This window comes from Microtus oregoni, unplaced genomic scaffold, assembly GCF_018167655.1.
Source record: "Microtus oregoni isolate MIOR12 unplaced genomic scaffold, Mior012 000016F_ref0000370, whole genome shotgun sequence".
Lineage (NCBI taxonomy): Eukaryota > Metazoa > Chordata > Mammalia > Rodentia > Cricetidae > Microtus > Microtus oregoni.
The window spans coordinates 31059410-31075414 of NW_024543075.1; the positions used below are offsets into that span (position 1 = coordinate 31059410).

General features: G+C 48.1%; 1 protein-coding gene across 1 annotated transcript in view; it reads right to left on the reverse strand.

Moving 5' to 3' along the window:
- Window positions 1-748: 748 nt before the first annotated feature.
- Window positions 749-16005, reverse strand: part of Spon1 (spondin 1) — a 294791-nt gene continuing 279534 nt past the window's right edge. The window contains exons 8-16 of the mRNA XM_041666818.1: window positions 13454-13655; window positions 11900-12040; window positions 11420-11495; window positions 10167-10349; window positions 8251-8421; window positions 7974-8141; window positions 6858-7022; window positions 4816-5079; window positions 749-2294 (exon numbers count right to left, since the gene is read on the reverse strand). Of these exons, the coding sequence (XP_041522752.1) occupies window positions 2131-2294; window positions 4816-5079; window positions 6858-7022; window positions 7974-8141; window positions 8251-8421; window positions 10167-10349; window positions 11420-11495; window positions 11900-12040; window positions 13454-13655 (1534 nt within the window). The 3' untranslated portion in view covers window positions 749-2130. The remainder of the gene's footprint in view (window positions 2295-4815; window positions 5080-6857; window positions 7023-7973; window positions 8142-8250; window positions 8422-10166; window positions 10350-11419; window positions 11496-11899; window positions 12041-13453; window positions 13656-16005) is intronic.

Genomic DNA, 16005 nt, shown 5'->3' on the forward strand with positions numbered 1-16005 from the left:
ATCACAGATTCCCCACTGCAAACAACGTGTGTTTCTCAGTCTCTTCTTGGCCACCAGCCAGTTTTCTGGGTTTTCAAAAGTCTCCCAAGTCAGGATGAAAATTATCCCCAACTGGGATCAGAGAAGAAGAGTATATGTTAGTGAACCCTGCCACACTCTGAAGGAACCTCGGTTATCATGGAGGATGTTACAGAAGTAGGCTACTTCATGTTCTGGCTTTGTGGGAGCCTAGCCAGTATGGATGCTCACCTTCCTAGACCTGGATGGAGCGGGGAGGACCTTGGACTTTCCACAGGGCAGGGAATCCTGACTGCTCTTCCGACTGGAGAGGGAGGGGGAGAGGAGTGGGGGGAGGAGGAGAAGAGTGGGAGGAGGGGGAGGGAAATAGGAGGCTGGGAGGAGGCGGGAATTTCTTTTTTTTTCTTTCAATAAAAAAAAAAGAAGTAGGCAGGGCAGATTCTTCATCAGGACTTTTTGGAGGTGGGTGTTGGGGGTCCCCAGTAGAATTTTAAGCTTCTCATTTCTTTGTATTCTATTCCTTTGAAAGAGAAAGCAGTTCATTAAAATATCTAAAAATAATGTTGGAAATAATCCAAGCTTCAGATGAGCAAGGGGTATGATGTCAGTGGCCCACCTCGAGGGGACAGACGCCCCATCTTTTCCTGAAAATGAATGGGGTAACAAACTGAAAAAAGACCCAACCCTCCCACCATTTAATGGCCTAAAAACAAAGACAGGCCCACTAAGGTTTATTTTTTATTTATTTTTTTTATTGAACAGGCGCTCTTGTGTTAAGGAAAATACATATTTGGGGGTTGTACATAGATGTGACTGGAAATAATCCTGATGTGTTTAATGCAGATTCTTAAAGTAGTATATCCAGAGTACTGTGGGCGTCTTGCCCACAGTATGTATTTGGACGAAGCGGTAATAAACACAGACTTGCAAAAGAATGTGAAGATAGTTTCAACAGATGCATGAGCAGAACCTGCCGATGAGCTCACAACAGAGACAAATGTCCCTGTTTTCTGCTTGTGGGTTGTTGTTAGACATGGATTCAGTGCGCTGCTGATGGCTTGGACGTCGGTGGAAACCCCTGGCCTTCCTTTGGACTGTCCACGGGGAACATGCCTGAGGCACAGGCATGGCTGAATAAACCTTCTCTAGGTTTGTGTCTTAATCATGAGAATAGGTTGCCTTTCTCCTCTCTAACTATAAACTATCAGGGACTTAATAAGTAGGAAGATAGCATTTTTGTTGAAGAATTGACACGGGGGCTTGCTGGCAAACTTAGCAGGTAGTTCTCAAGAGTTAAGATGCCTTATTCTAAGGAAGTTTGGGGAACCTAAAGGGTCTGGATCTGTAAGAAGATTTTAGTCACATTTGGGACAGTTATCCAGTTTACTGCCTCCATTGGTCCAAAGAGGAATCTGCTGAGAAGAGGGTCATGCCCTGGCACCCTAGGACAACTATGGCACCAGCAATCGAAACCCAAGAGAAACGTAGTTTATGCCTCATTTCCTTTATCACCGCCTACGGTTAAATAAAGCAGCCACCGTCACCTGCTGCTTTTGTGGTGTCACAAACCAGTGTCAGGTTTGTAGAATAAAAGCCACCCCGCCTTCCTGCTTTTCCTTGAGGGCCTGGAGAGCTCGTGCGCGAGGCTTTACCGAGAGATACCTGAAGTTGCGCTAAGTGAAAAGAAGAGAAATGGCTTCTGCAGGGGTCGCAGGCCAAAGGCGAGAAAGGGGAATCTGTCCTCTGCATCTGATGGGTGTCTCCTGCATGCTGGTTGCTTCTCCTTGTGGATGTGGCCAGAGTCTCTGTCCTGCTTGGCCAGGGGGATGCTCCAGAGGGACACATTTCAGTTTAGTACAAGGTGAACCAATGCTACTCACTTCGGTGTAGGAAGAGGGCTGCCTGAGGACAGGGGTGCCCCACTTGGCCTGCACCCACCAAGACGTATTCAGACAGGATGTCCCTTGGCATCCATAAGACTACTGGGCAAACCACGCCGTAAAAATGAAAACTAATGGACACAATTTAACTCATCGTAAACAAGCAAACAAACCACCCAGCCTTATTGGTGACTGGAATCTGAGATGCAGCCCTGGGGGAATTGCACCCCGGCTAACAAGGGTGCACATTGCACGCTCTGATCTCCTTCTTGTCTTTGCAGCTGGTAAACTGGGAGCTTTTGAACCTCTTCTTCACAGTCATGTAACGCTCCTGGATCCCGCCTCCGCACAGTTTGGTGCATTCTGACCAGGCTGTCCACGGGCGCATCCGACAGCCTGAAAGTGAGAATGTGTAGTTAGGCTGGCAGAATGCGAGCAGTGACTTCCAGCAGGACTCTCCATGAGTTGTCTGCCACTCTCTGCTTCTCCATGTAATGAGTGGTTGGATTAATTAATGCCTACTGATTGTATTAGGGATTGCTAGCTCATATATATGGTGGGTTGCAAAAGCTATGACCATTAATGTCCTGATCGCTTCCTGTCGAAGGTCAGAGTGTTTCCCCACCCCTTGAACCTAGGCTTGGCTTGCTTTGGCTAATGGGGTACGAGCAAAAAATTGTGCCTGAAAACAACTTAGGTGTGAGCAAGTCGGGGTGACCTCATTCGAGGGACCCTGTGGCAAGAGGCCCCAGAAAGGCAGGTGAGCCTGGGGTTGCTCTTCCAGCTCCTCTTGATTGTGGCTGTGCAAACGAGAATGAGTCTAACACAGCCAAACCTCAGAAGAGTGATACCAAGCCAGCTGGCCTCTGTGCCACAGGATCATGGCTAAAGGTTTGTTTAAAGTACCGACTTGTAACCAGCCCGGAGCACTGAACTACTTCGTGAGCCTCCCTGCCCGAGGTCTCAGCCTACCCATTACTAAGTCAAATGAACAATTCTTTTCTTCTTCCTATGAAACATGACGATGCCTTCCTCAAAGGAATCCCTCTGACCACCAGCGATGAGGTTCCTGTTTGCATACATCAGTAGCACTCGGGAGGCAGGGGTTTTCTTGTCTGCACACACCAGCAGCCCTTCATACATCTCATCTTTGAAGACAGCATGCTCATGACTATGTATGACTGTTTACCATACCACAGCAAAGTTTCCTGGAGAAACTGCTGAGCATATAGCTGCCTTTAACTGGGACTGATGACTGCCTGCCTGCCACAGACATCTTGGTATAGAATATTCCTAAAGAAAGGGCCTGTCGACTTAGTTCATCTCTACACTGGAGAATGAGCTACCTTTTCCTTTCCTTTCCTTTCCTTTCCTTTCCTTTCCTTTTCTTTCCTTTCCTTTCCTTTCCTTTCCCTCCCTTTCTCCCTCCCTCCCTCTGTTTCCCTCCCTCCCTCCCTCCCTCCCTTCCTTCTTTCCTTCCTTCTCCCCCCACATTTTGGTTTCTTGACACAGTTTCTTTGTGTAGCCTTTGATGTACTAGAACTAGCTTTGCTCAAGTGCAGGGATTAAAGGCATGCGCTCTTCTCGCTCATCAAAGGTGAGGTGGACTGTATTAAGGAAGAGCCACTGAACTTTTCCATGGCTGCTGTGTTTGCCTTCAGAAAATTCAAAAAATGGTTAATGGTCTGTGCCCAGGACTTAACCACGGATTGCCTCAAATCTTCATTCTGTTGGCCTGTCAAACATTTGGGGTTTTTTTTGGTTTGGACCAGCTCATTCAGCAGTGCCATTCCATGTAGGGGTTATTACTATTCTTTAATTTTCTTCTGTGTGTTGTGTGTGTTTTGCCTATCTATACACCATATGCACACAAATGCCTGTGGAGGTCAGAAGAGGGCATCAGATCCCCTGGTACTGGAGTTACAGAATGTTGTGAGCCACCATTTGGGTGCTGGGAACTGTACTTGGGTCCTCTGAAAGAGTACCCATCTCTCTAGCCTAGGGGTGATGGTGATTTTAAAGAATGGGTTTATGTTTCTAATTTATTTATTTTTTAAAGATTATTTATTTATTATGTATACAGTGTTCTGCCTGCATGTATGCCTGCAGGCCAGAAGAAGGCCCAGATCTCATTACAGATGGTTGTGAGCCACCAGGTAGTTGTTGGGAATTGAACTCCGGACCTTTGGAAGAGCAGCCACTGCTCTTAACCACTGAGCCATCTCTCCAGCCCCCTCTAATTTATTTTTATCTGCATGAATGCTTATCATATGGCAAGCTCCTAAAAACTCCGTAGGAGTCAGTCTAGCTTTCTCTGTCCTGCATTTCCTCAGATTCCAGTTAGTTCTGTGCTCATTCTCTGGCTTCCTTTGCACTTGGTTCATTGTTCTTCTGGAGTGTTTACCACTTAGGTGGCTGCCTGGCTCCACATCAGCTGGAAGAAATAAATCCAAATGCTAAGCTTTGTGGTTAACATTAAACTGAGAAGTCACCGGCCAGGATAGACTTGCCCTACACTTATAGGGATGGTTTGATCTGATGAGCCATAAAGATTTTCCTAAACAATCAGGGCTCTCGTATGCATCTGTGCCATCATTTTCCCTTTATGCAGAAGTAAATGGGCTTGGTTAGTCATAGCTGATTGTGAGCAAGGTGCTTTACAAACGCGAAGAAAAAACAGTGTGCAATTTCCAAAGGCTCTTTGCTTGAAAATCTATTTTGGCAGTTACATACACACATACACACACACACACACACACACACACACACACACACAAATATTCACCCAATCTCTTCTGTATAAAGTATGCTTTCATAGTATTTGGGAATCAGTCTGAATAGTCTGAATAGTCCAAAGTGCCCCTCTCTCTCTGAGCCCAGAGCAGCCCCACCCGCCCTGGCCTTTGGGGAACTGTACCTGGGAACTGCTCTCCCTCTGACTCCTCCCTAAACTGTTCACTGCGCCTGCTCTCTCGGGCCTCCCTCCAGCGCAGCTTCTGGACTGATGGGTTCCGAAGGCATTTCCGGGCACGACACTTCTTGCGTTGCACAGTCTCTGGGCAGGGTACACCCCCAAACTGAGGTTCCATTTGGATTGTCCGGGTTCGGATCATATGGCCTTTCCCGCATGACTTGTTACATTCAGACCACTGGGACCACTCGCTGAGTTCACAGTCAATGGCTAGCAAGATAGAGACAGTGGGAAACAGAGTAGTTGAGTGTATCCCCTTTGACTGTCTCAGTCATGTTGCCAATCAGAAGAAACGGGGATCTAGAAGCAATGGCATTATCTGGAGCAGTAGAGGCAATGCTGTTGGCAGATCATGAACCCATACTCTTCTCATTCTGGCTCCTCTGTGATTAAGGTGATAGGGGACATCGAAGGTGTTTTTGTAACCTCATGCCTTGCCCTGTGACTTCCTGGAATAATCATGTCAATTTCTAGTGGCACTGACCAGCCCCCCCCCCCCCTCGTCTCAAGGAACCTAGATTTCCTCAGGGGAGCCATAGTGTTCTTCAGCGAATGGCCATCCACTACATAGCCTTTGGAGAGAACAAGGTTGCAGGTGACTTGCCTACATGAACCCATGCTTTCTCAAACCCATACAGCTTTTCTTATTCTGCACCTCAGCTGCCTCCTGTATGTGGTGGTCTGTGTAGAACACAGGAGCCCGAGATGGGAAGTTCTACAAAGGATCAAGTGCAAAAATTGTTTTAGGGTTTATCATAACAAAGATCTAGCATTCTTACTAAGCAAGCACCTCGCAGTATGAGGGGAAACAGCATTTTGGTCTGATTTTTCAAGATGTGTCCAAGGAGGCAAATGATTCCACATTCTTCAACTCAGTGTTTTCCGGCCCCTTTCCCTGAAGGAGCTTGTCTGCCAAATGGGGATAATTGTAATTTTCTTAAATTAGGCTATGAGGATTAAATGAGCTATTTGCTCCCAGCAGAACCCTGTGGATGTTCATTTCCTGATCCCCTTGAGTAGACCCTGTGGATATAAACACTTGTATGAATTGGTGACCGTCACCACTAGATGAAGGCTCTAGAGCCCAGTCATTGAGGTAACTGTGTCCTGACTATGGGTAGTAAGAGCCCAAGGCTGCTGAGGCCCATGGGGGCCTGCACCTGCTTGCACTTCGTGCCAGGAGCTGGCTTTGGTCCTCACAGTAGCCTGGGAAGTGTTTTGTTGCTGTATGAACTGGGAAACAGGAATAATAATCAGCGATATTGACTACACAGATTGCAGAGGCAGATGTGGGCAGATGTTTTTGAGAACCTGACTCTCCCCTTCTTACCAGCCTTGTGGAGTGTTGACTTAATGGCCAGCCTCCAGTCACAGGTAAATAAATAAAACACATGGTACTGGGATAGAATTGAAAGGTTACAAAGTTCCTGGTCAGACAAGTTTCTCAGCGGGGTGGGGGAAAACAAGGACTGAGCAGGGGAGGTCAAGGACTGGGTGTGCTACAGCATTAGTATCCATCTCCTATTTAGTCTTCACGGCCATTCTGTGTGTTTGTTTTGCAGACAACAATGAAATTGAAGTGTTTCTGCCAACACAGATCCAAATTCTACTCTTTCTCCAAGACAAATTAGTCTCACTATAGGATCTTAACAGTCTACAATCTTTTGCGTGTGTGTGTGTGTATGTGTATGCACAGGCATGTCTTAAGAACAAACATTATTTCTGGTGTTTTCTCCATTGTTCTCCGCTGTATTTACTGAGAGAGGGTCTCTTTGTGAACCTACAGGTCACTGATTTGGCTGGTCTAGCTAGCCAGTATGCCTGCTGGGCTTTTATGTGGGTTCTGGGGATCCAAAGCCTGGTCCCCACGCTTTTACACAAAGTGATTTATCCACTTAGCTGTCTCCCCGTCTGGTAGTATTAGCACGTAGCTGGTTGGGGGCTCACTGGACCAAGCGAGGGGTGGGCTTCCAGGACCTGGGACTTACGGCATTCTGGCAGCATGCATTTCTCCACCTGCTCCAGTTCCTCGTTACAGTCGCCCAGCTCTGCCAGAGACTTGAGCATCCGCTGGCGGGTCCGCATGCCCTTCCCACAGGTGACGCTGCAGTCGCTCCACTCGGACCAGGGGGACAGCAAGCACGGGATGGTATCTAGGTCAAGAGCCGAGTTTGGCACTGAGAACAGGCACCTTTTGTTGTTTTTGATCTTGGCCCTGTAAAACCCCCACCTGCACTAGCCACTGGGATAGAAGGGAACTGGACCCTAGGTTCAGAGTGAACAGCCTGGAGCAGGAAGTGGCCCAGTTGGTGGTCATGACCTTACACCAGGTGACGGTCAGTGAAGCAGAATGCAAGTTCTCAACAGAGACATCACTGATTTAATGGAGTCACCAAGTTTAATTAATAATCTATAGATTTAGTAGGGCCTCACTAAGAACACTCCTCATGGTGCCCTGACAGGAACTCAGTGCCTGCAGTTTTGCTTTGTCTGAGCTGAAATCCCTAGAATGTGTGTGCGTGCACGCGCGCATGCGCTTGTGTGCACATGCTCATCCATTTACACCTGGAGTGGGCATAGTTGTGCCTTATGACACCTAACAAGGCCTTCATAAAACAGAATTGCTGGCCATAGTCGCGCACATTTTTAATCTCGGCATGTGGGAGGTAGAGGCAGTGGGATTTCTATGACTTCAAGGCAAGCCTGGTCTACCTAGCCAGTTCCAGACCAGTTAGGGCTTCACAATGAGACTGTCTCAACCCCACAAACAAAAAGCCAGGAATGACTTGGCAGAGTTCAAAGCATGTCCTGCCTAAATTTACTATCCCTGTCCATTGCCCCCAAGGGAAATGCTTCTAGAGAACGCAGCTGCAGGTGAATTCTATCCAGAAGTCACCAGTGTGTGTAAAACACCTGCAGGGGGCCTGTCTGGATCTAATTGGTGGGATACCCGCACACCTCTGTTTCTCTTGCTCCTGACAGTGCCCTACAAGACCAAACCCTGCTCTCTCTTGGTCCCTATTCATCCACTTAGTCGGGGAGAACTTGGGTGTCTCTTGTCCGTTTGAGGTTCGCTGCCCAAAGCCCTCCCCATACCCACTCACGGCACTCGGGCATCATGCATTTCTCCGCCTGCGACGTCTCCGCCTTGCACATGGAGCCGTCAGCGGGGCTCATCTTGACCATGCGGTGCCGCTTCTTCATGCCCATCCCACAGGTGGCGCTGCAGTCATCCCATTCGCCCCACTCAGTCACCAGGCAGCTGCTAGGAGCTGGGGGAGTCCACACAGTTGGAATTTTGCGGTTTGTGCAGGGATCCGCCTGCCTGCTTGCCCCACCCACCTAGGGGTACCCCGCCCCCCTTCCCCCTGCCCTACTCACAGCACTCCTCGTTGACTGTGCACTTCTCTGTCTCTTCTGTGGGTAGTGTGCACACCGAGCCGTCCTCTGGGAACTGCTTCACGTACCTTTCCCGGGACCTCATGCCCATGCCACATGAGATGCTGCAGGGCGACCAGGTGATCCACTCGGACATGGTACAAGTGGAGCCATCTGCAACACACTGAGCATGCTCAGGAGGGGCAGGAAAGAAACTGGGGTTGGCACAGGAGAACTCTGGCTCTGGGAGGAGAGGCAGTTAAGGAGTGGAGCAGGTGCCTCAGGTCCAAAGAAAAGGTCCAGGTCCAGCAATTTAGTACCGCCGTACCTCCTGGGGCCGCCTGCCTGATATAATAGTGGCAGCTTTCCTGTGGAGGAGTCTTAGGCTATACTTAGAAACTTCAGCACCACTATTGGCATTAGCTGCCTAGCTCTTGTACCCCCAAAGGAGCCTCAGGGCTGACGGTGAATTTCTTCTCCCTGTCTCCTTGTAGGCTTGTCTACAGCAGGGTTTGTTCTTCTCCATGGTGCTCCGTTTGAGGCCCACATGGCTAGCAATGACCCCTGTGGGAGAAAAGCCCCGAGAGGCAGGCCAGGCTCCTGCCAGGAAAAGCTGGGAAGTGGTGTGCAGGAGATTGTACTGTTTTAGCTAGCCCCTGCTTGGAATTGCTTTTCTTTGTGCGAGGCACCATTCCAGCCTGAATGGCCCTGCCACAGAATAAGTATAGCCTGTCTAGCCCTCTTCAGAATAAGAATAGGAAACAGCATAGGCCTGTACAGGCAGAAAGAGTCACGCAGAAGCAGGTAGCTGCCCTTTGCCCTTGGCCCCACAATCACCGTCCTGCAATCTCCAAAGCTATGTGTAGTGACGTAGGTTTTGCAGACTTGCAGAAAGCAAGCCTGACCTTTGAGCAGTTTCCAGCGGAGAAAGTGAGCAATGAGCTGAAGGCCCCTATGTGAAACAAGTGCGCCGCGCTCCATGTAAGGCTCAGGTCGGGTTTGGAAGAGGGGCCAGGAATAACAATTACTTAAAAGCATTTGAGAGCCCAACAATCTCAGCACTCCAGTGGCGGAGGCAGGGGCATCATGAGTTCCTGACCCACATGGCGCTACTGAGTGAGCTCTAGACTGGTTTGGGCTATATGGTGAGGCCCACTGCTCTATCCTAAGAATTGGATAGCCTGGAGAAGGGACCCTCTTCCTTTGGAGCAGTGACCCCTCACCTCCAGTGGCCCTTCACCTCTAGTGACCCCCTATTCCCTCTGCTATTTCCTATGCACCAATTCTTTTCAGACTAGCTGACAGAGTACGATTGTGAGATTGGACCCAAGCCAATGAGGAAGACACAGCCGTCACCTGAGTTAGAATAAAAACTTAATGAACCTCCTGTCCACGTGTTCCCTCTTCCTGAACACACCCTCTGGAGCAAGAGTAAAGCTTGCCATTGTCCAGACCCTTCAGTCAGAATGGTGGTCTCTTTTGTGACCCCAAACTTATTTCTAACAGTATCTTGTGGTGGTTGGGGGTATTGGGGAGACTTTAGGAAGTGGGGTCTAGCTAGAGAAAGTAGATCACTCTTCTACCACCATATTTTACTGGGGTGCCATGAAGTACATGAGATCAAGCAACTGCTGACTAAATCCTCTGACTCCGACAAATTCCTGACAGGCATTTTGGTCTAGGTGACATTCAAGTAACGCATGAAGGAAGAAGGGTGAGTCTCGGAAATTTGTTATATGATGGGCTGTGTGTTCAGAGACCTCAAGATACTGTAGGAGGCCCTTGCTCTGGTTGGAGCAATGGAGATGAATGACCATGATGCCTCTCTGGGAACACTGCCCGTCATGGCGAAAGGGACCCATGTTGCTAGGTGGGCCTCTCTTTCCAGCCTTCTCTGGCTGGCCTAGGCCTTACCTTACCTTCATCGCTGCAGCCAGGGCCCATGCAGGGCTGAAAGTCCTGCGTGTCAGGGCAGGGGACACTGAGGTCCAGCTGCGCCTTCAGCATGCGTTGCCGCATTCTCTTGCCCTTTTCACAGGTGGAGGAGCTGCAGGCCGACCACGGAGACCAGTTGGAGTAGATGCAGGTTTCCGGGGTGTCATCTGCAAAGAGTGTTTGACATGTTATCCCTGGGAGCCTGTGGGAGCCATGGCTGCTCTCTGCATAAAGGCTTATCTGTGTGTTCTAGGGACAGAGGCAGGTGTTTTCTTCCCTTGATGTTCCAGGGGCTGGAGAGATGGCTCAGCAATTAAGAGCACTATCTGCCCTTCCAGAGGTCCTGGGTTCAATTCCCACATGGCAGGTCACAACTGTCAGCAACTGCAGTTTCAGGGGATCTGACACCCTCACACAGACATGCACGTAGGCAAAACACCAATACACATAAATAATTTTTTTAAAAAAATTCCTGCTGGTAAATATCTAATGACAAGGGACTCCTCTCTTCCTGTAAGATCCTTCTGTACCTGTGTATCTTCCCAACACCACCTGCCCTTGGCAGGCATTGTTTCCAAGCAGGTGGGCATTTCATGGGCAGTTTTGAGAAGCTCACACATTTTCCATTGGCTCCACCCACAAGTGTCAGCTCCCCAGGCACTTGCCCTGTGCTGGCATCCTAAGAACCTCACTTAACTGGGCCTGTTGATTTTCATTTTCTCGGAGGCAGCATCTGTTATGATACCCATTTCATAGTTGAGGGAAGAGAGATGGGAAGGTTAGCTTCTTGTCAGGGTTACAGATTCATGAAGTCAAGGTTCTGTGAGGAAATTAAAAACCAAGGCTCTGCCTTTCTCTCCTGACTGTCAAGCCTGGACTTTGTCCTTGATGATAGGGAGATGGACTTGTCTCCGCCTGACAAGCAGCAAAGCAGACAGCAGTCTGGATACTGCGAAACCCACCAAATGCCGTCTCCATGGCCGCCATAGAGAACTAATGTTAATACTTGCTCCGATGTCTCTCCTCCACCAATTGCCTTATATTAGTACCTAATGTTGGTCTTGGATTTTAGTCTTTTCTTTGGCTATGATACTGGAAATAGGGACCAGGGATTGGTACATGCTAAGCACATGCTTAGACACCTGAGTTCCCCTGCCTCCAGGCATCCTGATTATTTCAGAGATGGGAACACAGTGTCAGTTTATGTTGCCACCTGCGACAGAGGAGAACAGCGTACCTTCATCCTTCTCTTCTGGAGCCAGGTCAGCTACAATGTCATCCACATTGTCCGGTACAATGTTGCATTGTTCTCCCTGCCAAAGAAATGGAGAGTAGACAGTCAAGAAAAGAGAATGTTCAAGGGAGAGCAGGAATACCTAATTCTAATGTTGCCTTGGCACAAAACCCACGTGATAGTGGAGTTCTGGGCTAACAGAACTTATAGCTTAAGTGAAAAGAAATGCAAAAAAAAAAAAAAAAAAGCATTGACTAAACAGATATCCTGACCATGGTAGACATTAGCAACTGATTGTAGAACTTAGGATAAACTAATCTGCTTGGATCAAATCATTCATTTGAACCCAGCTTCACTCTAAAAGATAATTTTCATGCTTGAGACCTCAGGTGGCCCAGAAATCCCATATCCAGAGCTGCTAGGAAGCAGAGACTCCAGTGGTTCTAGAAAGGTGTACAGGAACAATGGCCCTCCTCACGTTACCTTCCGGGCGATTCTCTCGATGACGACTCTGGCCACTTGTGTGATGGACCCACCTTCTGGGTCATAGAAAGGACTCTGAGGATGGTCCAGACTGGTCAGGGGTCGGATTTTTTCCTGAGGAATTGTGGGCTTGTTTGGTGACTGCAGGAATAAAACAGACAGCGTGGGAAATACAATGGGAAAACCTCAGAGTAATGTGTTTATTGAGATCAGAACAAAAACTCTATTAGGACTTTTGGGGATTAAATAGAGCATGCTCTGGTTGGAATGTAAGAAGTATAACGAGGCTGGAGAGATGGCTCAGCGGTTAAGAGCACTGCTGCTCTTTCAGGGGTCCTGGGTTCAATTCCAAGCAGTCACACGGTGGCTCACAACCATCTGTCACGGGATCTGGTGCCCTCTTCTAGTGTAAAGGTGTACATGTAGCCAGAGCACTTGCACGCGTAAAACAAATCTTAAAAAAGGTATATTCATGGAATTCCACTTGTATAGACCCTGTGCTTGGAAATCCATAACCCTATCTTAGAAGCTTCCACGCACACCAGAAGTTTGTGGCTAGCTGGAAGAGCCAAGTGCCAAAGAGGTCATCCAAGCTTAGAAGTGGCTGAGCCAGCTTGACCTGGATCCAAGGCTTTTTCTGCTGGACCAGGCAGCGGACTGTTCTCGTGTCTGGTCAAATGTGAGTCACGCTGTGCCTGGTGACTACTCAGCTCTGTCATTGCTGTGAGAAGGCAGCCCCAGATTACAGATAGAATGTTGAGTGTGGCAGGCAGCAAGCTCTCCAGGATCCACATGTTTCTCCCTCCCCAGCACTAGGATCACCAACGTGAGCCACCCTGCCTGACTTTGTAACCTACATTCTGGGGAACTGACTCCTTCCTGCTTGCCTAGCAAGAACGTCACTGAAGTAGCTGTCTGCCTATCCCTCTCTTACTGGTTTTCTGATGGTTCCAGACTTTAAAAATATCTTTTAAAAAGATTTATTTATTTTACATGTTAAAGTTTTATTTTGTTTTTTGCCTGCACACTTGTATGCATACCACCTGTGCGCCTGGTACCCATGGATGGATGTTAGAAGAGGGGTTTAGATCCTCCGGAACTGGAATTACAGATGCTTGTTAGCTGCCTTGCAGGGGCTGGGAACTGAACTTGTCCTCTCTCTTTTTTTAAAAATGTATTTATTATGTATACAATGTTCTGTCTGCATGCATGCCTGAATAGGGCACCAGACCTCATTACAGATGGTTGTGAGCCACCATGTGGTTGCTGGGAATTGAACTCAGGACCTCTGGAAGAGCAGGCAGTGCTCTTAACCACTGAGCTATCTCTCCAGCCCCTGAACTTGTCCTCCTAACAACAATGAGTGCTCTTAACAACCTAGCCCCCTCCTCGGCCTTGTGATGGCTCCAGACTTTAATGCAGTTGGTACACAGAACAATGCTGGTTACAAGGGACTTGTAGGACATAACTGAGTCACACCCTAGACACCTAGATTAGGGCAGAGCAGAAGAGGTTGCTAAGGAGTTCTGCCTTCTGCTGTGGGCACACACCTACCTCATAGGTCACCCCGCTGTCAGTGCCAGCGTCCCAGGGAATCAGGTCCTGCACCACTTTCTGGACCCAGCCACACTCCTTGGTGCACAGATCCTCTGCAGACAGGCCCACGTTCCAATCGGGACTAGGGCCCATCATGGTCAAGAAGGACATTAAGTGGCGTGTCCTGTCCACTGAGAATTCAGCTGAGGGTGCTGCTCTCCTAGAAAACCAAATACAGAGGCTATTACATTCGGGATGGGCTGTGCACATACTTGGGAGTCGTGTGGCTTGGCCATTGTTAGAAACTGAGAGGGACAGAGAGGGAAGAGACTCCTCAGGCATCTGTGGTTTATGCCTCCCACTGTCCATTTTTGAACACCTCTGTAGAATTTCCAACTATGATTTATTTGCTTAGCTGTGGACTGATGCATCTCTCACTGCACTGTAAAGCTCTGGGAAATCAGGTGTGTGTGTCTAGGATGTGAGATGAACTTTGCAAAACAGTAACTATTCCATGGTCCTAAGACATACCTTCATTTCATCTTTACAACAGAACTAAAGCAAGGAATATTGATTCTGATTCTGACTTCTTCAAGAGAGTTGTAGAATTTGTCCAAAGTCACAACATTAAGGGGCAGGACAGAATGAAGACAATGATCCACACAAACGTGAGTTCAAGGTCAATGTTCTTTCCACTATCAGTTCCTAAAGTCTCCTCCTCCCCACTCAGTTGAGATCTCCAGAGTACCAAAGGTCTTCCCATGCCTTCTGCCTCTATTTACCATAAGAGATCACCCAAGGACCTGCCTGGCATCAGGGCATGACCATCTGGTTGCCCTGGTTACCAGTTGAGTTGGAGAGCTAGAAACCTTTGGCTAAATGTTTTAGCTGCTGGAAACAATGTCTCCAGACTCCAGCTATCATGTGCAGCTCTTCAGCCTCATCTCCCTAGGTTGCAAGATCTCAAGAGAGGCTGCATTGTAAGAGACGATGGAGGGGGCTCACGGAAGAGAGTGTGGAGGAAGAGTCCCATTCTCTTAGCACATTCTAGGTGACAGATCCATCCTATTCCATTTTCCCTTCATTGGTCATGCTAAGGGTAGAATTATGACCCTGTTTTTGTTTGAGAGGCAATGTACGTGTATTGGGATGAATGAGCTTGGGTAGCAGGGGCCAAGACTTAAAGGCAGTTTGGCATAACTCTGCAGCCTTAGGCCGCTAGCTGTGGGGAATCCTTGGCTAGTCGCCAACTGATCTGTTCATTCCATCTGGTAGCTGGTCAGCCCTTGCTGTTTGAGAGACCCTGTGGCTTCTGCTGAGATCTGCGCTTCTGCCTACCCTCACCCAGCCTAGAGAGTGATGGCTCCAGACCCAGTGGGTCCCCCTGATTTAGATCATTGGTCCTTGGCAGACAAATGGAACCAACCAACAAGCAGAGGGGAGGAAAGCTTAGGTGTGTGTCTTGACAGCATCCCATGGAGCGGTGTGTCCTTCTCCATGTCTGAGCATCAAAATCATTTTCCAAATATTTTTATTTGTGTTTTATGTATGTGCACATATATGTGGATGCATGTACCTTGCCATGTCAAAGGTCTTCCTCTATTACTCTCCATCTTATTGTTTGAGATAGCATCTCTCTTTCAACCCAAGGCTCACTGTTTTGGCTAAACTCGCTGTCCAGTGAGCTTCCAGGACCCACCGGTTCCTGTTTCCCCAGTGCCAGGCTCATGGGCACACACAGCCATGCTCAGCTTTTCTGTGAGATCCGGAAGGCCTGAACTCAAGTCCCCTTGCTTGTACAGCATCTCTCTGGCCCCGGCTTCCACTCCTTTAAAATGGGGATCACATGTCTGTGTCAGAGGTTACAGGGAGTAACCAGCTCTCCTGCATAGTTTGCCCAGTCCAGTGCTTGGCACCTCTGCTATGATTATAATCACAGGTTTAACATCTTTGCTCTGAAAACCCCAAAGCTGGAATACTCCAGACTCCACAGCAGCTTGGGTGCTGACACAATCCCACAAATAGAAAATTCCATATCATGAAATAGTTGCATACACAAAATTCTTAGAAAATTTGTAATATAACCAGCCAATGACTCCCATCTAAATGTCCATCACCAGAGGAATGGGTAACTTTTATACATACACAATAGAATTTTATTCAGCCGCGACATCTGCAGGAAAATGCGTAGAGCCAGAAAGCATTACGTTAAACAAAATAAGTCACACTCACAAATACTGCAGTTTTTATCTATCTATAGAAAACTATATACAGATGTGTGTGCTTGTGATTGTGGTTTGTGTGTGGTGTGTGTGTGTCTTTAGGTCATGAAACTAGAAAGGGGATCATGGGAGAGGAGGGTAAGGAGCACAGGAGGAAGTAACTTAACATGTGCCCATGAGAACAGAAGGCAAAGGCTTCGGGGAGCCAGGCAGAGGCAGCTAGAGAGGAGTGGGGTAAGTGTGAATAAGTGTGCCACACACCTGAAGACGCCATGAGGGAACTTTTGTATGCTAATTAAAAAATTAATGAAATATTGTACAAAGTTATCTTCAGGCTGTTTTGGTTTT